The sequence below is a fragment of the Scyliorhinus torazame genome, chromosome 7, assembly GCF_047496885.1.
Source record: "Scyliorhinus torazame isolate Kashiwa2021f chromosome 7, sScyTor2.1, whole genome shotgun sequence".
Lineage (NCBI taxonomy): Eukaryota > Metazoa > Chordata > Chondrichthyes > Carcharhiniformes > Scyliorhinidae > Scyliorhinus > Scyliorhinus torazame.
Genome location: NC_092713.1, coordinates 193250217 through 193271050, shown reverse-complemented (window position 1 = coordinate 193271050; position 20834 = coordinate 193250217). Strand labels below are relative to the sequence as shown.

Genomic DNA, 20834 nt, shown 5'->3' with positions numbered 1-20834 from the left:
TTGGCCGAAAAATTTGAATAAAATATATATTTTTTTAAAAAAAATTATTGTTACAAGTAGGCTTACATTAACACTGCAATGAAGTTACTGTGAGGAATTCCTACATCTCCCAATTTCCCGGTGGCTCCAACCTGTACAAATTCTCGTAAAACTCCTCAAACTCCCTATTGATCTGATCCGGGGCCACCACCTGTTTTCCCATCCTTTCCCACACCTGAACAATTTTCCTCGCCGCCGTCTCCCTCCGAAGCTGACCTCCCAACATGCATCCCACCTTCTCCCCATACTCAAACTGCTCCCCTCGCCCGCCTCAATTGGCGCACTGCGTTCTTTGTGGACAACCAATTAAAACACGCCTGTAATTCCCCCCTTCTCTCCAAAAGCGCCAGATCCGCATCCTTCGAATACCTCCTGTCCACCTCCAACATCTCGTCTATCAACCTTTGCTGCTCCACCCTCTCCTCCTTATCCACCTTTGCCTTCAGCGATATCACTCCCCCCCCCCCCCCCCCCCCCCCAACCACCTTCAGAACCTCCCATACCACCGCCTGCGAAGCCTTGCCCGTGCAATTAAACCCCACGTATTCCTCAATTACCGTCCTGATCTTTTCACAAACCTCGGTCCCCCAACAACCCCACATCCAATCTCCACCCCGGTCTCTGCACTGCCCCCTCCTCCAAAACCGTGTCCACCCAATGCGGCATATTGCCGAGTACTCCGATCCCTTAACCCCAGTCAACAGCGCCTTCCCTACCACAAAAAAAATCTATCCTTGAATAGACCTTATGGACCAAGGAGAAAAACGAATACTCCCGCTCCTTCGGGGTAGTCCTTTCACTCGACGGTGAACCCTCACTCCCTCCCTTCTTCACGACGGCTTTCTTCTGATTTTTCAACATTTTCCACCTTCCTTATGCCTTCCTACATCGATCACCAAAAAATTGTCCCTGGGACCAGGCATTAAACTCCAAAACACAAGCCTCGAGCAGGAGTCACCCAACATGCAACTTCTTCCCTACATGCCGCCACCAGAATTTCAGTTCTGCCCATACAATATTTCCGGTTTTCACTTCACGTTTCTCCAGTTTTGTTTCCCCTCATCAAGTACCTGGAATGTCGCACAGCTCAAAACATTAACATTACACTTCACTGAAACCCAATTAATAGCACTTTAAGCAGAGTTGACAACCAACACTCTCAAACTGTTGGCCATGACATTTCATATCCAACATAAAAAATAAATCAGGATTGAACATCCAAGCTCTAATATATATATACATTACTAACTCCTGGTCAGAAACCTGCACCCACCTGAGATTTAGATAAGGACATACTGGTACCAGTGGCAGTTAAGGTGGTGGCAGACGACATAGCAAAGTTCATGCTCTGCGAAGAAGTCATGGTTGACTGAAAATCGGGCATCAGATTGAACATATCAGCTTTGGGAGGTTGGACAGGAGCATGCTGCATGTCGTTGCAAAGGTCCCCTCCACTTGACATGGCAGGCTGGTTGGACTGTGCTTGGTTGAAGGCACTCCAGTCACCAAAATCGGAGTTCCCACTAGTCGGTGTGCCTGCAAGGAGGTAACAGTGAATGAAATGAGCAGTTGCAATGAACCAGAATCAAAGCAAATCTAACGTGCACAGCTCATGTTTATAGATCACATCTCATATGGATCATCCCTTCCCTACTTGCACATTTTCATTAACGTTTGAAAGATAACACAAAAGTACTATATTAAACTGCATATAAACCACACTTATAAGTTCTAAGATGGAGGGTGCAACTTGCATACAAGTTAATTTTACCTCCCTCAAATTTGAGATGTAACCAATAACCTGAAAATCTATTTCTTCTTAATTTCAACTGTCAGTAATTTTTACTTGTTTTCTTAGTTGACGTAGCAAACGTTTCATATGAACTTAGTTATATTTTTCTGCTTGTGAATAAAGGGTCAAATCTCCTTATATCTAGATGGACAGTTCAGTGCAGCACTGAGCAAATGTTGCACTGTCGGAAGAACTATTCTTCAGATGAGAAGGTAAACCTGAGGCCCTGTCCACCTGCCCTTCTAAAGAATCTCATGGCACTATATGAAGAACAGCGAGCTCTTCCTACGTCTGAACATTTATTACTCCGCCAACACCACCAAGGACAGATTTTAACTGGTCGTTCATCTCATTTTCTGTTTGCAAGTGATTGCTTTGCAAAAGACGGCTGCCAAGCTGCCCAAATAACAACAGTCATTATAATACAAAGTAATTTAGCTGGACCAAGATGCTGGGGACATATGATCAGGGGTGCTATCCAATTGCAAATACTGAAGTTAAAATTAAAAAGGAGAGAGAGAGGAGCAAGCGAATAAAAGGAAAAAATGACCAATCAAGTAAAGAAAATATTTAAATATTTTTATGCAAAATTGTGCTTCGAGTGTGTTCAGGGCTAGCATTTTTACAGTAACAAAAGCTATTCCTGTTAATATTACAGAAGGTACTCAATGTTTTTGCAGTGCTGTAATAAACAGAAGTAGATGGCCTGGGAGATAGAAATTTCCACACACTCCCAGAGTTGAGCATGACTGTCAGCAAAGTAGCAAACTGCCAGCAGAAAATCATTGCTTCAGATCCCAAGACTTTGTAACCATGAAATAGCAGGTTAGACTGCTGTTCATTTTAGTAACAGCTGCAGAAAGGACAGGCCTTAACCATTCACCCATTTAGTAAAATCTAAGGGCATCGTTAGTAAATTCATCAAAAATGAAAACAGCATCTGCTACCCATCATCATTTCCTGACAGTATACTTTCGGTGAATCTGAACCCCAACAATTTTCTCACCATATCTTTCCTCTCAAAAATAATCACTCACATTAGACGTAGCTCTAGGGCCATAGCCAAGGGGTGATTAGTCTGTCGATGGTTCAGATCAGCATTCAAGTGTAGAGGCACCATACACTAATGCAATCTTCGGCAAATATCCATCCACGCACACTTTTCAGTAAACATCGCTGTGCTGTTATCAGGCATAAGAGCCTTGTTTGATATTTTGTTTTCAATTCCCTAATCCTGGACCATTGTCCAACAATAAAATACAGTTTAAGTGAGCATGGGCCAAGAATGGGATCTTTCTAGTATGTCCCAGTACCACACCCAGAGATGCATTTACTCATGCAGGCATCAGGAAAGGTTCAACTAGGACTGTTCCTTTTTGGCAGGAAAGGTGGGGAGCGGGGGGAGGGGGGGGGGGTACAGAATGATCCCAAAGTATGTAACATTTCTGTAAGCATCTTGGTAAGAACAGAGTTATTTCAGTAAAATGCAAAATAAAGTGAAATCGGTTTTTGAACTCCAATTTGGACCATCTAGATTATCCATCATGGTTTTGTAGGACCAAACCTTGTAAAAAGAAATTACCACAACCTATATTTCTTGTTATTTTGATTGAGTTGTCTTGTCTTATGCCTACTGTTGTACTATCCTTCAAGGCAAAAATTCGGGGACTCTTGATAACGTTAGTGGCCATTACTTTCGCAACATTGGAGTCATACCAAGCTCTAAATGAACTAGAAAGGCTGCAGCATTCTGATCAATGGAGTTGCATGCTGATCTTTTGCGGATGCATTAGTTATGCTGATCATTTGCGGATGCACTAGTTATGCTGATCATTTGTGGATGCATTAGTTATGCTGATCATTTGCGGATGCATTAGTTAGCATCTGCAGCTGCCTATCAAAGATGGTTCTACTTAAGCAGTTTCAGATTTTAAACAATCTGCTGACTACAAAGAGCCTACATGAAGTGAGTTTGTGTGGTGGAAATACACTTTGCACACTATGTACCCCAATTTGGTAGTGCTGGCGTGTCTGAAAAATGTTAAAGTCTCTCAGATTTGGTGGAGGAGGATGCTCTTCTGAGGTTAGGCTCATTAATAAGACCATAGACATTTACAGTACAGATTGGCCATTCAGCCCACCATACCTGTGCTAGTTCATTGCCAGAGCACTCTCCCAACACCCAGTCTCTGCCTTTGCTGCAAATACTTTTCCAGTAAAAGATGCAAACATCTCTACCTTAACCATTTCCTGTGGCAAAGTATTTCCAAGGAAAGAAATGTCCAAGTCTCAAGCTTTGCACAGTCAATTTTGTTTTTGCACTTATGTTTGGAGTGTAGACAAATTATTGCTCATTCTTTCTAGCAAGAACAACAACTAGTTATGAGACTGAAAACATGTGAAGTAATCTCCTTCTATCTTATCTGATGAATGGCTTAATTCAGACCTGTATTTCGATAGATTCAAACTGAATCAGGAAGGGTAGGAGGGGACGAGAGGGAGAATGGGTTTGATTATTGCATGTTGCAAAATGCTCAACATATTCATTTTGAAAGCACTTATAACATAGGAACCAATAACGTTTGGTGCTTATATTGCTGATGTACATTGGGTGCAGCTCTCTGTGCTATAAGCACTGATGCCTATTCAACCCTCTGTTCAACTACTGCACTGTATCCGTGGCACTCAAACATCAGCATACTTTTCTCTCATTGTTATTGGAATATGTGTGACAGTATTTATTGCCCAGGCCATTCACAGTCAACAATATAATGTGAAACTGGAGTCATAGGTCAACCAAACCAGTGGCAGATTCCCTTGTCTGAGTGACACTGGTGAACCACTTGGGTTTTTACAACAATCCAGCATTTTTCATGCCTACCTTATCTGATTCTAGCTAAAAGTGACCAGATATAATGAACTCTCAATTTCTAGGTATGACAATGACTAGTTTACCGGAGACAAGTTTACATTCATCATTGACTATCCAAGCAGAGCAAACAGTCTTTCCCTTTCAAAGCTTTCAGAATTCTAAATACTTGTGTAAAATTACAGTTTTCTTTGCTCCAGTGGAATAATTAAAATATTGAGAGTTGGTGATGTGTTACTCTGAATCTGTATAACACAATGGATGCAAGGAACAGAAGTATTCCACTTCCCAACGCTAAGATTGTTCAACCTATGGGCAAAAAAAGGTCATAAAAACAAATTACATAAGTACTTGTTTGTTACCAAGTTTGGGAAACTTCGGAGCAATCCAAGAGGAAAGATCCTTATGAATTCTATGGGACCAAAATATTTCATCCAAGAACCTTGTGGATTTCTCATCAGAAGGTGCTGAACATTAATTTCCTATTATTCAGCAAAAATATCTCTCATCTTGATGCTTACACAATCCAGACATTTCCTCTTTCAAATTAGCAGATATTATTCTGTTTCACTGACATCACAACCTGCTGCTCTATCCAGGAGTGAAGAGTAGAGCTTCCCTGTAGTTAACACACACCTTCACAGCATTTGGTCTCAACAGCAACACATTGCTAATGCTGAGTTATCGACTCGAATACATCTTATACAATTACACAAAATTATAGCGGAATAATAAAAGATACTGAGCCTATTCCATCATTCATGATTTACTCTTAGGTTTTAAAATTCTCATCCCTCTATGGCTTCACCCCTACCATCTCTAACTTCCTCCAGCTCTAGGCCCTCCGAGATACCTGTGCTTCCACAGTTCAGTTTCCTTATGCATGCCTGATCTTCATCATTTGGCCATTGATGGCCCTGCCTCTGCGCTTGCTAAACATCTTCATTTTGCTCTTCCTGCAAGATGTTCCTCGAAACTCTCTCTTCAACCAAGGATTTGGTCACCTGTCCTGATATCTCCTGTGGGTCGGTGTCAAATTTTGTTTGATCACAAACTTATGAAGTGTCTTGGGACATTTCCCAAGGTGCAAAATAAATGCACCGTGTGGTTATCGAGGAGGCTAAAGATATTCTCTTCCTTGCACCCTGGAGGATTCCCCCTCCCAATCATGGCCCAGAGCAGTGCTGACATTGTTATGTCCCTGCAGCTAGCCCAGGTGAGATTACCTAACCCAGCATGGGGTCTAAATTAGAGGCTCACTGCTCTATGGGACTCAGGACCTCAAGAGTGGCAACTTCACCCACTAAGAGATAGGGAGAGGTGCATAGGGAAAAAGCAGCTCAGCTATCCCTTTCTCACAGTGATCACGAGTTTATAGTTATCAAGTGTCCTAATTTCACTGGGTTAAGACGCACAACTACAAGATTAGTAGGAAAAATAAGTCAGTTTTGAGCTGTCTTTGCCTGCATCAATTTAGAAGCTGCACAGCAATGGTAATAGCCCCTTCGGAAATCATTTCTCAAAGAAGATTAATCATTGCTGAACAGTTTCAGTCCCTTTAGAAATCATTTTTCAAATTTGATTAATCCTTTTATAACACTTTTGGTCCCTCTAGAAATAACATTCAACCCAGATTAATCATTTTTGAATGGTTATGAGACCTTAAAAGCATTTAGGTTATATAAACCTATTACAGGTATCTCCGTCAAGCAGCATTTAAAAGTATATACATATAACTAGATAAAATGAGCACATGTAAATCAACTTACTGAGATTCCTAAATATATATTTTAGATACTTTCAAAACTGGGTTCTTAATAAGTACTGACAAGCACAGCATGTAAGGGTACTCATGGACATCTTAATCCCCTTTCATCAATGTTCAAATTGATGGAGGGGGTAAACGCACACACTATCCCTCGATTCACCTCCCCATCAATTTGAATACCAAAACCACCTCTGAACTGCTGCGGTAGGATTTTTTCTTTGAAGCTGTATTAAATATACAAGTAACTAGTCGAAAGTAGGACTTATCACTTCTAAACGGTGCTAGGTTCATTAATCTTTTACTGTATGCTGCCAGGCTTTGCTCAATTGGGTTATACAAAGAATTACTACCTCAAAGTGAGATGCAAGGCTATAATCTAATGTTGCAGAATGAATTGGAAGCCCAAGAGTAGATAATCTCGGAATCTGTATTTATTGCTATCTTTCGCAAGTACTGCTTTATAAACTCAAGTAGTGGAGCACTGTCCATTAGAGCTGCAGGATCTTTGCTGCTGTGTGCAGTCTGTGGAATGGTAATTTGTAATATTTTTATAGTCGATCTCGAACAGAAGTTTTACTTTTGGCGAACTATGTAAAATTTTGGCTCAGATTTGGTGAAAATCTCAATAAGTGCAATGATAATAAGGAGAAATTCATGAAGAGCAACATCAACTGAGCTATTTGTGGTAATTTTATCCAATATGCTGTTACTGACATTTCTCAGAATCTCTCACAGTAAAAATGAAAGTACTTCTGGCATACAGCAGCTAACATAGAGCATCAATTAGGTAAGGCAGGTCCTGATTCAATCCCTTTTGACGAGGTAACTGGTTACTCCCCAGCACATGACGTCCAGCATTTGTAACCAGGGCTTGAGGACAAAAATTAAGGCTGATCCTGCTGTGCAGTACTGAGGGTGCACTGTGTCTTTGGAGGTGCCATAGGGGCTGGTTTAGCACAGTGGGCTAAACAGCTGGCTTATAATGCAGAAGAAGGCAGCAGCGCGGGTTCAAGTCCCGTACTGGCCTCCCTGAACAGACACCGGAATGTGGGCGACTAGGGGCTTTTCACAGTAACTTAATTGAAGCCTACTTGTGACAATAAGCGATTATCTTTCAGATGAGATATTAAACCAAGGCTCCATCTGCTTACATGGTTAGATGTAGAAGATCGCATGTCGCTATTTCAAAGAGGAGAAAGTGAGTTATTCCTAGCAGCCTGGCTAATATTTATCCTTTGATTAACATCACAAAAAACAGCTGATCTTGTCACTATCACTTGGCTGTTTGCGGGACTTTACTGAGCGAAACTTGGTGCATTGTTTCAAAATGTACTTCACTGGCTGTTCAGCGGTTTGGGATGTTTGATGGTTATAAAAAGCACAAAATAAATGCGAGTCTTTCTTTCTTTTAATGCCCTTAATTTAGGGAGAGGAATAATTAAATGAAGTTCCCACTTCTAATCATTGCCTGGTGACTACAGTTGGAAGTTTAGGTCTGTAAGCAGCTTGTGCAAATACAGGCGTGGCTGTGATGTTTGCCATGGTTATAGACCTGGAAGAATCAGTAGTGAGAGGTGACAGGAAGACGACTGCTAAAAATATGGGATACCATATTATATAAACCACACACAAACATATTCTAGTACTGATCCAAAAACAATTCGCTGCACTCTGAAAACAGCTAACTGAGGAAGCGACACTTTTACAGTACTGAGGGAGTGCTGCCTTGTTGGAGCCACTGAGTCAGTTGATAAATGGGGCTGGTTCTTGTGGGTGTTTAAGACTCCAAGCTCTTCCTGTGTCCTGCCCAACCAATACCAACAGAACAGGTTAACCGTATAGTTATCTTATTGCATTATGCAAAATGACTGCTGTGCTTACACATTTAATTGTGCACTGTAATTTAGTATGATGTTCTTGTGGTAAGCGTTGAAAGATGAGATAATGTGTAATATAAAGGCTTTGACAATGCGATTTCAAATGTATGAAAACACATCTGAAATTTCAACTGCAACACTGAAATATAGATGTGTGGTGTAACAATCAAATAATTTCCTGGTCACACTCCTATGATCAAACTAGCCGAGCAGTATCTCCAACAGCAGCGCACCCCTCCCTGAACTCAATGCATTCTATGCTCGGTTCGAGCAGGAAACCAACAATCTGCTGTTGAGTGTCCCAGCAGCCCATAACACACCCATACCCACTATCACAGCTTCCGAAGTCAGATCGGCTTTCCTGCAAGTGAACCCTTGGATAGCTACAGGTCCAGATGGGATCCCTGGTCGTGCACTAAGAGCCTGCGCGGACAAGCTGGCAGATGTGTTCGTGGACATCTTGTACCTGTCCCTACTCCACTCTGAGATCCCCACCTGCTTCAAGAAGACCACCATCATACCGGTGCCAAAGAAAAACCAGGCAACGTGCCTCAATGACTACCGCCCGGTGGCCCTGACTTCAGTCGTGATGAAGTGCTTCGAGAGGTTAGTCATGAAACGCACTCATTCCTAGAGCATCCCGACAACAAGGACTCCTGCATCAGACTCATATTTATTGACTACAGCTCCGCCTTCAACACCATAATCCCAGCCAAGCTCATAACAAAGCTCCAAAACCTGGGACTTGGCTCCCCACTCTGCAACCGGATCCTCGACTTTCTGACCAACAGACCACAACCAGTAAAAATGAACAACAACACCTCCTCCACAATAGTCCTCAATACCAGGGCCCCCGTACGGCTGCATACTTAGCCCCCTACTTTACTCCCTGTACACACACGACTGCGTGGCAAAATTTGGTTCCAACTCCACCTACAAGTTTGCTGACGATACGACCATAGTGGGCCGTATCTCGAATAACGACAAGTCAGAATACAGGAGGGAGATTGTGAACCTAGTGGAGTGGTGCAGCGACAACAATCTCTCCCTCAATGCCAGCAAAACTAAAGAGCCGGTCATTGACTTCAGGAAGCAAATTACTGTACACACCCCTGTCAGCATCAACGGGGCCGAGGTGGAGATGGTTAGCAGTTTCAAATTCCTAGGGGTGCACATCTCCAAAAATCTGTCCTGGTCCACCCACGTCGACGCTACCACCAAGAAAGCACAACAGCGCCTATACTTCCTCAGGGAACTAAGGAAATTCGGCATGGCCACATTAACTGTTACCAACTTTTACAGATGCACCATCGAAAGCACCTTATCTGGCTGCATCACAGCCTGGTACGGCAACTGCTCGGCCCAAGGCCGCAAGAAACTTCAGAGTTGTGAACACCGCCCAATCCATCACACGAACCTGCCTCCCATCCATTGGCTCCATCTACACCTCCTGCTGCGTGGGGAAAGCGGGCAGCATAATCAAAGACCCCCTCCCACCCGGCTTACTCACTCTTCCAACTTTTTCGGGCAGGAGATACAAAAGTCTGAGAACACGCACGAACAGACTCAAAAACAGCTTCTTCCCCGCTGTTGCCAGACTCCTAAATGACCCTCTTCTGGACTGACCTCATTAACACCACAGCCCTGTATGCTTCACCCGATGCCGGTGTTATGTAGTTACATTGTGTAGCCCTATTATGTATTTTCTTTATTTCCTTTTCTTTTCATGTACTTAATAATCTGTTGAGCTGCTCGCAGAAAAATACTTTTCACTGTACTTTGGTACACGTGACAATAAACAAAATCCTACTATCAAGGTTCTAATAACATGAAATAACAATTATCTTCACAGGTGGCCTAACTGGGTAATTCACAAGCAGCAATACTATGCTATGCTATGCAAAGCAACAGCATGATTGTGGAGATCACTGCAAGTATACTGTGCAGTTGCTTGGACACTGGAGTTCAGAGTGTAGTTTTCAACCAGTAACACCCAATGTTGCTAGTGGCCAGTTCTGAGAAAGTAGGAGCATTCACCTTCTTAAAACACCAGAAAAAAGTACATTTTGGAAATCTAGCTGAAATCATACTGGACTTGAAATTGTTTGCTGTGTAATGGCATCTCCTGGGGGTAGGTGGTGAAGCAAGACGAGAGTTACATCACACTATTGCTTTCCAGATTCAGATCAGAATTTGCAGAAATACCGTTGTATCATTGTAAAACACATTTTCGCAGCAATACAGAAGTGATCGAATAACTGCATCCTCATTTCTGAAAATGTATTTCTTTTCTGTGGCATTGATCAGAACAAGTTAGGTGATGTGTTGTTTTATAAAGAGGGGAAAGTTACACCACATAACATCTTGTAGTTATGGCACATGACCGTTAATGCAAAATGTCCCAAGGTACTTAATGGCGTAATCAATAAAAATAAATGTCACCAAGTCAAAGGTGGAAATCTCAGAACGCATGATTAAGACATTGGTTTTAAAGGACATTTTAAAAGGAGAGATTTAGGGAGCTTATAGCTGAGTAGCTGAAAGCATTGTTGTTAATGGTGGGATGATTGAAATTGGAAATATACAAGATGCTAGAACAGGAAGAGTAGAAATCTCAAAGGCTTGTAGGACTGGTGGTTATAATAAGGAGGGGCAAGACCATGGAAAGATTTGAAATCAAGGATGAGGAATTAAAAACTGATGTAGTACAGGAGCAGGAACCAAAGTTATTAAAATGTATTCTTTCATGGGAGTAGGTGATGTTGGCTAGGCTCGCATTAGGTACCCATTCCAAAATTTCTCTCAAGGTGCTGGTGAGCCAGTTTCTTGAACCACTGTAGTCCACGTGGTGTAGGTATGCCCACGGTGCAGTTAAGGAGGGAGTTCCAGGATTTTGACCCAGCAACAGTGAAGGAGCAGCGATATGGGTCCAAGTCAGGATGGCCTGTGGATTGCAGGGGAACTTGTACTGTGCTTGTCCTTCGAAGTGGTAGAATTTTCAAGTTTTGAAGATGCTGTTGAAGGCTTGACACATCATTGCAGTGTATCTTGTAGAGGGTGTACACACACACACACACACACACACACACACACACACACACATACTGCTGCCACTGTGCATCGGTTGTGACAGGAAGGCCGGTGGGCTCACAGTTCTTCAGTGAATTAATCTGGGTTTGATGGAGTGATTGTCAGCTATTTTCTACAGAAAATAACACATTTGCTTCTTAATTAAAATGTTTAGCTTTACAGCAGTAAACCAGCTCTTCTAATGTGCTGTTGTCCATCAGTTGAAGATTTGATAAATTGGGAGAAATATCTTGTAAAGCCCTGAAACTTAACACCTGTTATTAGATATTGAAACATGCCAAATGGCCTCAAGACTCAAGATGAAGACATGAAAATCAATTAACTCAGCATCCATTATTAACAGCTCCTAAAAGCTTACACCTCTAAAGATCTGCAGTAACATCCTTTGCTGCATTCTACAATACAGCAGGCTCCGCTGTTTTGTATAATGGGCCTACAGAGTGAGTGATCTTGACCACTGATCATTTTCCTGGCTTTTGGAACAAACAGTGCAAAACTCTGACATTTTTTTAAATGTGAGGCTTGGTAAAGGAAAGCAAGATTGTTTTAATTATTTCTACTTCATTAATGGTCTCTCTAGGACAGCATGGTGGCACAGTAGTTAGCACTGCCGCCTCATGGCACCGAGGTCCCAGGTTCGATCCCGGCTCTGGGTCACTGTCCGTGTGGAGTTTGCACATTCTCCCAGTGTTTGCGTGGGTTTCGCCCCCACAACCCAAAGATGTGCAGGCTAGGTGGATTGGCCACACGATCTGGCGGAGAATCGTGCGTCAGCCGAAAATCAAGGCTGGCTCGGGCGCCGCACAGAATGTCATGCTTCAGTGCCTCGACAGAGGCGTGAATGCATTCTGTGCCGCAGGCAGCATGGGCATGCAAATTGTACAGTAAATGCCATTGGCATATCATTAACCGGCATTCTCTGGGCCTTCAGCAATGCTCCATCTCTGCCAAGAGGAATTACCAATGTCATGGGAATGTCACTTTAAGAAATATTTGTCTTCTCAAGTGGCTGCAGTGATGTCATTGTGCGCTGGAGCTGGGCTCTAGCTCTGCTTTTTGCTTTCGTTTTGAGGTGGAAGCTGTTTTTGGCTCTGAGTTTTGATTTTGTTTTCAGTTGGAGAGCTACATTCAAACCAAGGAGGTGTATTTTGGATCTCTCTCTCGCGCTCTGAAGAATGTCTCCAGATCACTTGATGATTTCAAAGTAATACCCGTTTCTGTAAGGAATGAAAACCTATTGTCTTTGTTAAAAAGGGTTTTTGACTTATGGATGTTGTTCGGAAAGTTACTAAGGCATACCTATAGAGTATTGTATCTTTGGGGGGAATATCAGTGTTGGTAGTTGATAAGATGTTTACTGTGTGTTTATAAAATGTTAACTGGATTCATAGAATAAACACTGTTTTGGTTTTAAAAATACTTTAGATCTCTATTGCATCACACCTGTAAAGTGGGCCCTTGTGCTCCCCATAATCAAAATCTATTCAAAGTTGTGGGTCAGGTGAACTCCATGATATACTTTGGTTTTCTCGAAACCCTGGCCCATAATACCGATGATGAGGTTCATTTGTAGTATTTAAAATTGGGAACAGGCACAATGGCTGCTGAGGGAGAGGGAGGAAGGAAGACTTGACCCTAAAGCGCTGGACAGCACGGTGGCGCAGTAGTTAGCATTGCTGACTCACGGCGCCGAGGTACCAGGTTCGATCCCGGCTCTGGGTCACTGTCTGTGTGGAGTTTGCACATTCTCCCCACGTTTGCGTGGGTTTCGCCCCCACAACCCAAAGATGTGCAGGGTAGGTGGATTGGCCACACTAAATTGCCCCTTAATTGGAAAAAATGATTTGGGTACTCTAAATTTATTTTTAAAAATTAATGGTCTCTCTTCAAACTTGGTAGCCTTTCACAATCTAGACTTCCCCCGGAATCCAACGCTTCACACTGATACACACACCTGGTTAGTATTGAACACTATTCATCAGGTTCAACACTTATGTTCCATTAATATCAGAGATGCAAAGTCCCATAAGTATGTTAACTCTCAATAAGTGAGTAAACTTGTAATGAAGCTTGTAAAAAAGAAAGTGGATAAGTCAGGTTGGATGACAACAGCAACAGCATACCTGATGCTAAAGGGAAATTGCTTTGTGTTGCATTTGTTGAGGTAAAGTCTGCAAACCCTCCAAACTGTTCTGATGTCCCACCTACAAGGCAAACAAACAAATAACTTTGTTACTTGTTAATCAATCTTAAAAAGGAAAAATTGTTCTAATAAAACGAATTATAGGGTTTGGTCACTTATATGCCTTTCTAACTCAGCCCTCATCTAATTCCAGAAATAAGCAATTGCGTATTTGGGGAACTGTCTCATTGCTGACAGTCTTCAACAATACATGGAGTATGATGCTTGGGCACTTACAAATTGGGAAGCGGATTTTCATTAAAAAACATGAAGTGTAGCTCTGTACAGATATCACAGCACAGATGCAAGTCTCACCTTTAGCCAGTGGCAATCTGCTGTATGGGTCTTGGTCATTAGGAATTACAGTCTGCAGACAAGCAACCAGTATAATTATAGCCTCAAATAACTCTTCAGTAACACATGCTTGTAGTTTTTATTTCACTTTTATGGACATGAACCTACTTAAGAGCTTTAAATTTATTTTAAAAACATTCTGAGTACCCAATTTTCTCTCTCCCAATTACGGGCAATCTAGCATGGCCAATCCATCTACCCTGCACATCTTTGGGTTGTGGGGGTGAGACCCACGCAGGCACGGGCACAATTTGAAAACTCCACACGGACAGTGATCCGGGGTCGGGATCGAACCCTCAGCGCCGTGAGGCAACAGTGCTAACCACTGTGCCACCGTGCCGCAATAGCTTAGAACGATATTGATCTTTGGCAAACCCTTGGATGTTTCTCCCATAAGTGGTTGTGGTTAAGTTCATTATGCAGTATATGGGGATGTAAATGCATTTTCCCTTTCCTTGATCATGATCAGATATTTCCTACACACAAATCAGTGAGAGGATCAAAAAGATTTTTAAAAACCCAGTCCCTTGGCTGGTATACAAACCTATTAAAATGTTCATACGACTATTAACTAACTAACTGAAAACAGTGGCATTGAACATCAATCAAAACTACAGATACAGTCCGGCTTCTTACTCTTTTGAGTTTAATTACAATAACATTTTTGAGATGTTTCTACCACTGGCAAGTCCACGGAAGTATCAGCGAGCTGCCAGGTTTTTGATGCATTTTGACCAAATATCACAATATGCAGTACGATTAGCCTTGGCTCTGTGGTGGATACAAGTCCCATGAGCACAAAAATGTCGACCAAAGCTCGAGTGCCATACCGAAGAACGGCTGCACTGTAGAAAGTGGTGCCTTTTGGACTCGACTTTAAACAGAAGTCTCGGCTGCTCTTGCACAAATGTCAAAGGTCCCATCAAACTATTTCAAAGAACAGCAGACAAGTTCTTCCTTCTGTCCTCGCCAACACTTATCCCTTAATAATCATCACAAAAACAGAATATCACGCAGTAGTTGTGGGAGCTTGGGTGTGCTCAGATGGATTTCCCTCATTAGTACAGTGACTACAATTCAAAACTAAATTCAATTCAAAAGTGCTCTGGAATAGTCAAAAGTTGAGTAGGTACTGCATAAATGTATCAGTTGAGTGAACCTTCTCTGAACTGCTTCTAAAACAATATTTTTTTTCAAATAAGGAGACCAACACTGTACATAGTACTTCAAATGTAGTCTCATTAAGGCCTTGTACAGGCTTCAATAAAATATCCCTACTTTTATATTTCATTCCCCTTGCAATAAACACCAACACTCAGTTTGCTTTCCTAATCACTTGCACACCAACTTAATATGATTCAGGTACCAGGACATCAGGTCCCACCTGAAGGAATTGAGTTACTCAACTCGCTTAATCATTCTCCATGCAAAGAAGAACTAATGCCAAGTGTGGCTCTAAAACTGGTGCCTTAACTGAGATCCGACGACTCAGTGGCCATGAATTTAAACGGAAAACATCTAGTCTGTATGACTGACAGATCAAATTATGTCAGATTTGATTCTTGGTCAGTGGGCAGTACATACGATCACCAAGTTATTGGGGCACCATTAAATATATATTCAACACTTGCAACGTTAATAGAACCTGGAGGAATATTGCCCCCCACCTGCTCTAATTAACACCAATACTGCAGCACAGTAATTAAATTCAGCGTCTTTTCATGTTGAAATGATAAAACATTTGACAATGCATTGCCCTAAGAATGAAACTTGCTTCTCCTCCCTGCAGTTTGCAGGAGCATTTGATTGGAAGCTGTTTAAAACTAGCATACAGAATTATTAAATCAGTTGCTTGGTAGCACAGAACTTCAAAAAAAATCATCATGCTGCTGAAGCCTTTCTTCTTGCACTCATCTGGCCAAATGCTAGAAATGTCAAATTTCAAACGATCACACCAATTTATACTACAGGAGAAATGAGTGTCAAGCCAACTTTGATTGGCTGAGGTGTTGCCAAGAAGAAAGCAACGGGAATTACAGGCTATCCAAGCCGTAAGGCTTTAAAATATTCCTTTTGTTTGCAGGGAACAGGTCCTTCTGGTGAGCATAAATCAGCCATATTAGAGCTTGACTGATTTTCTTAATATTACTGTAGCTATTAGCACACTCAACATTGTTCGGCAAGTGCTTACTAATTATGGAATCACATCTAACAGTAGATATTTTGTTTCGGGTTTTGCAGACGCAGATGGTTGATCACGGTCTGAACCCGGCCTATTACTGACAAGCAAAGGAGCATGCTGTCTGATTCGCTGTGATATAGGGCCTAAAAAGGGGCTGGTTTAGCATAGGGCTAAATCGCTGGCTTTGACAGCAGACCAAGGCAGGCCAGCAGCATAGTTCAATTTCCTTACCAGCCTCCCCGAATAGGTGGCGGAATGTGGCGACTAGGGGCTTTTCACAGTTAACTTCATTTGAAGCCTACTTGTGACAATAAGCGATTTTCATTTCATTTCATTACATAGTTGGCATCACACCAACACTAAAGTTCATACACGTTGCTCAAACGCGTGGTAGGCTGAACGTCTTTTTGGACTGACAGCAGCATTTTGCTAGTGAAAAATACCACATACGTAGCCACTGCACAGCAGCAGAGTGAAGCAGCTTGCTTAATCTGTTTTCCAACCTTGGAGGTACTTTGCCGTTCCAAGGTAATTTGAAGCAAATCTTTCACATTGCACATCCAAAAGTAGAGGCCTTTTGGCCCATTTGCAAGTTTGTATGATACACGGCAAACAGTGATCCATTAGGATTGTCATTGTCTCGCAGGATAGCTTTGGTGCGCTCTATTGTTGCATTGAGCTTGCACGGTGAACAAATATTTGGGGCCCCACAATATAAGGACCTGGCATATGAAATTAATATGGGACAGAGTACAGTACCATCCACACAGTGATGCAAGAGAACACATGACCCAGACCTATGGGTCAGTGTATCATTGAACAGAACCATATGCAGAAGCAAGCAATGAGGCAACTCCAAGTTTGGATCTTTACTCTATCCATGTATGTAGCTTCCAGTAGTTAATACTTACCTTAGTAAGACCTACATAACTATACCCAATACCTTGTAACATGGTGGCAGCAATAGAACTGCTCAAAACATGGTAGAGACTGAAGAAAATTTTAAATCTTGGAACACAGAAGGAAAAATCAAAGAACCATTCTGACCTGAAGAAAAGCTAAAGAAGCTTAAATCGCCAGATAAAACTCCAAAGAAAGACTTGGAAGCTGAAGGCAGAAATTAAATTCTGAATCCTGTGTGGAAGTCCAGCTTCAACACTGATGTGCAGATTCAGCAGACCAGCAGGGCCGAGCTCGAAGTTTAACATTCTCAGATAACACGAGTCCTGAGAAAAGTTAAAACACTGCGGCGGTCAGAAATTGCAGTTTTAATCACAGTCCGAGAAATCTGATTCGCGGGTCAGTGCCTGAAAACACGCTGGCTTACTCCATAGATTAAAAAAATGTATTGAAATATAATCACAACTGATTAGGCAACTTTAAAAATCCAGCAAAAGCCAGGATTTGATGCTTCGAAGACCCAAGAAAATGGAACTGATGTGGGAAAGAACTCTAAATGTTTATCCTGGCTGTCATTGTTGAAAACAGTTTAACTCCGAAATCGTAAATGTCATTACTCTTTGGACCCTCCAAACCCAGCAAGTGCGAGAAAACAAACCTTTGTGATGAAACGTACGGCAGCCTACAATTGGAAATCTACAATTGAAAAATGTTAACCGTGGATCAGACATCTTCCAGATCAATTTGGACTTAACATTTCGCACAGATCATTCATAAAATTTGGGAAAAAATATTCCATTGATAAATGGTTGTTCTGGGTCTGGATAAAAATGCAGAAGCTGAACAACTGCTTTAACATGAATCTGCAATATTTGATAAGTTAATATTATTTTAACCTCAGGAGTAACAAAATCCCTGAAACAGCTGATGTAATAAGCGTTTTCAGCAGCCAGGAAAATCTGTTGACTCCTTAAGTGCCGATCTGTATAGAATGGCTGACGGTTGTGATTAGGGTGACCTGAAATCTGAGCGAATCATTGATAGAGTAGTTGTAGGAGTGGTGGACGGTGTGCTCTCAGGCATGCTTCAAGCAAAGGAAGATCAAACCCTTGAGAAGGCCATCCAGATTGTCAGGAAATTGGTTTACAGCACTGATCCATATTAAGGGGAGGAAGTAAAAAGTGGTACAAAGTAAACCCCATTGTCCAGTTAGTGAAACAGCATCGAAACAGGGACATTCCAGGTCAAGGGAAGCAGTACCCTAACTGACCAGTAGGGTCATGCAATTGCTGTTGAGTCCACAGACAGGATCAATGTTTGGCAATTTTAGCCCAATGCTTTTAATGTAAAGTGAACTTTGGGACCCAAACTTCAAAATGCATGGAAGATTCCAAGAGGATTCACGAGGACATACAACCATGCTTCTTGGGTGAGGTCAAAGTTCCTGGATTTTCATTCTCGAATGTAGACATCTCAGTTATGACCATCGCACAAACTTTAAATTGGACACCGGAGCCAGTGCTCTGAACATATCAAGCAAAGACCTTGGTCGAGACACCTCTGACTTCGAACAACAGACAAACCACTTTATGGTGTGGCAGAATTCAACTCCATTCAGTCACAGGCATGATTTTGGCACCAATGAGGTATGACGTCAAACAAATCTTTGAACTGATGTACATCAGTAGCCAGTTTAATATTCTTGAGCAGAGATGCCTGTATAGCCCTGGATCTCCACAAAATGGCAAAAGAGGTCAAGACAACCACTGTCAAAAATTATACAGAACTGCAAGTTCCCAAGAGCTCCAACTTAAAAGATTTTCTTGACCAAGACATCAGTTCGGAATAGTATTTTCTCTTTGCAGAGGTTTTTCCACTTTCGTTACAGGTGCAGAAGTCCCTCATTGGTCAGACCAGCCAACCACTCAGACGGTTACAGCGACACCTCGAGTAGATTACAGTCAAGAGAGGAACCAACAATGAGAAGAGCCTCAACCTCCCACTCCAATGCCAATTGGAGACATAAACCCTACAACCACAAAGGAGTCACTGAAAACCCCAGCAAGTATGACAATGCAACAAATGCTGCTGGAAACGAGTAGAAGCTATCCATTGACGACAGCAAACCACACAGCCAAACGCAAAGGGGAGCTTATAACCAAGTCTCTCACTCACAACAGGAAAGGTGATCTTCCTTTCCAGTTTACGTCATGGAGTACCGCATGAAGGAAGAAGAAAAAACTATAGAGACGAACAAAGTTCATCTGCTCCGTAAAGAGCAGGATATACAGACTGCACCTATTGACGAATGTGATATAAAATAGATACTTTAGAGATATTAGTTAATGTAATGTAGAAAATAGGCCACTTTAATTCTGGTTAGTTCACAGACAAAGGATTTCAGACCGCATGGAAAAGCAGGAAGAGGTGTGTCTACGAGAGTGATGCTGAATAATAGGGGCCAGAGGAAGGGATTGGAAGTGAGCCAATCAGAATAGATCAAACAGGTCAGGAGGGACATAGGATGACCTATGGGAGTCGAGTATGTGAAACTTGATGCCATTTGAATGTATCAGTACAGAGCTCTTTGTTTGATAAAGGTACTTGATTCCGGAGGTACAGAGAGCGAGAGGCATTCTGTACTGCTGTGAACTGAGAAAGCTTGCAAACTGAATAAAATAACTAATGTTGCAAATCCATCTCGACTTTTATTGAGGCCAGACTGACGGGTAAAGAAACTGAGGATTTAACATTTGGTGCCGTAAACCCGGGATTTCTCAGGCCTGTCCTGACCAACTGCGAAATCAGAATTAGACTGATCATGAACAGGAGGATGGGGAAAAAAGGGCCCTCAATGTACAGCTGGAAAATGACCGCGCATTGATTTTTCCCCTCTTCTTATCGTCTGATTAGTCTGGTCACTCGCGGTTGGCACAGAAAGATCGTCTCGACGAAATCAAAGGTCAGTCTGGGGATTAGCATTTTAATTGATGGGATCTCATATTGTTAATTCGGCTTGGGTTAGGTTATGTGGTTGATGCAACATTTGAAATTGTAAATGGTTCAACTTCATGTGTGAGTTAATTCAGCTTGGGTTAGGTTATGTGGTTGATGCAACATTTGAAATTGTAAATGGTTCAACTTCATGTGTGAGTTAATTCGGCTTGGGTTAGGTTATGTGGTTGATGCAACATTTGAAATTGTAAATGGTTCAACTTCATGTGTGAGTTAATTGGCTTGGGTTAGGTTATGGGAGGTCGATGAGACATTTGAAATTGAAAATGGTTCACATCCATGTGTGAGTGTGTTAAATATATAGTTGATTAAGCTAAAATTGTATCCTTGGACTGTGGCGAAAAACGCAGTTCCGAGGACTAGTTGAGATTATGGGGAATTCCTTGGATAGCACAAATGATCCAGGCATGCCACTGCAAATATTATGTGATAAGTATCCGGATAAAGCGAAGGATTTTAGAAAATTGTCAGCACAGTTAAGAAGTAAAATGGGAGATGAATGGCCACTAGGGGGCACCAAAGACCTAGAAATGGTTAAGAAAATCCAGGGACAAATTTGGAAAAAGAGTCAAAGTATGAAAGCAAAAGAATTAATTGGATTATGGAGGCAATATTGTCAAGAGGGAAGAGATAAGACCATGTTGTCCAGTTGGCAGGACAATGCCCTTAAAATGGGAATTCCAATTAGTGAACAGGGTAACCTAAAAACATGACAGGTCTTGAAAAAGGAATGTGCATTCAAAAAAAGCGCAAGTAGAGACAGGAA

General features: G+C 41.9%; 1 protein-coding gene across 5 annotated transcripts in view; it reads right to left on the bottom strand.

The window, feature by feature from the left end:
* The window catches only part of clint1a (clathrin interactor 1a), a 289089-nt gene that overhangs the window by 39600 nt on the left and 228655 nt on the right, over positions 1–20834 (bottom strand). For 3 of the 5 annotated variants that reach the window (XM_072511908.1, XM_072511906.1, XM_072511904.1), the window contains exons 9-10: positions 13559–13639; positions 1313–1575 (exon numbers count right to left, since the gene is read on the bottom strand). In XM_072511908.1, coding sequence (XP_072368009.1) covers positions 1313–1575; positions 13559–13639 — 344 coding nt within the window. The remainder of the gene's footprint in view (positions 1–1312; positions 1576–13558; positions 13640–20834) is intronic. The other 2 variants (XM_072511907.1, XM_072511905.1) reach the window with 1 other exon arrangement.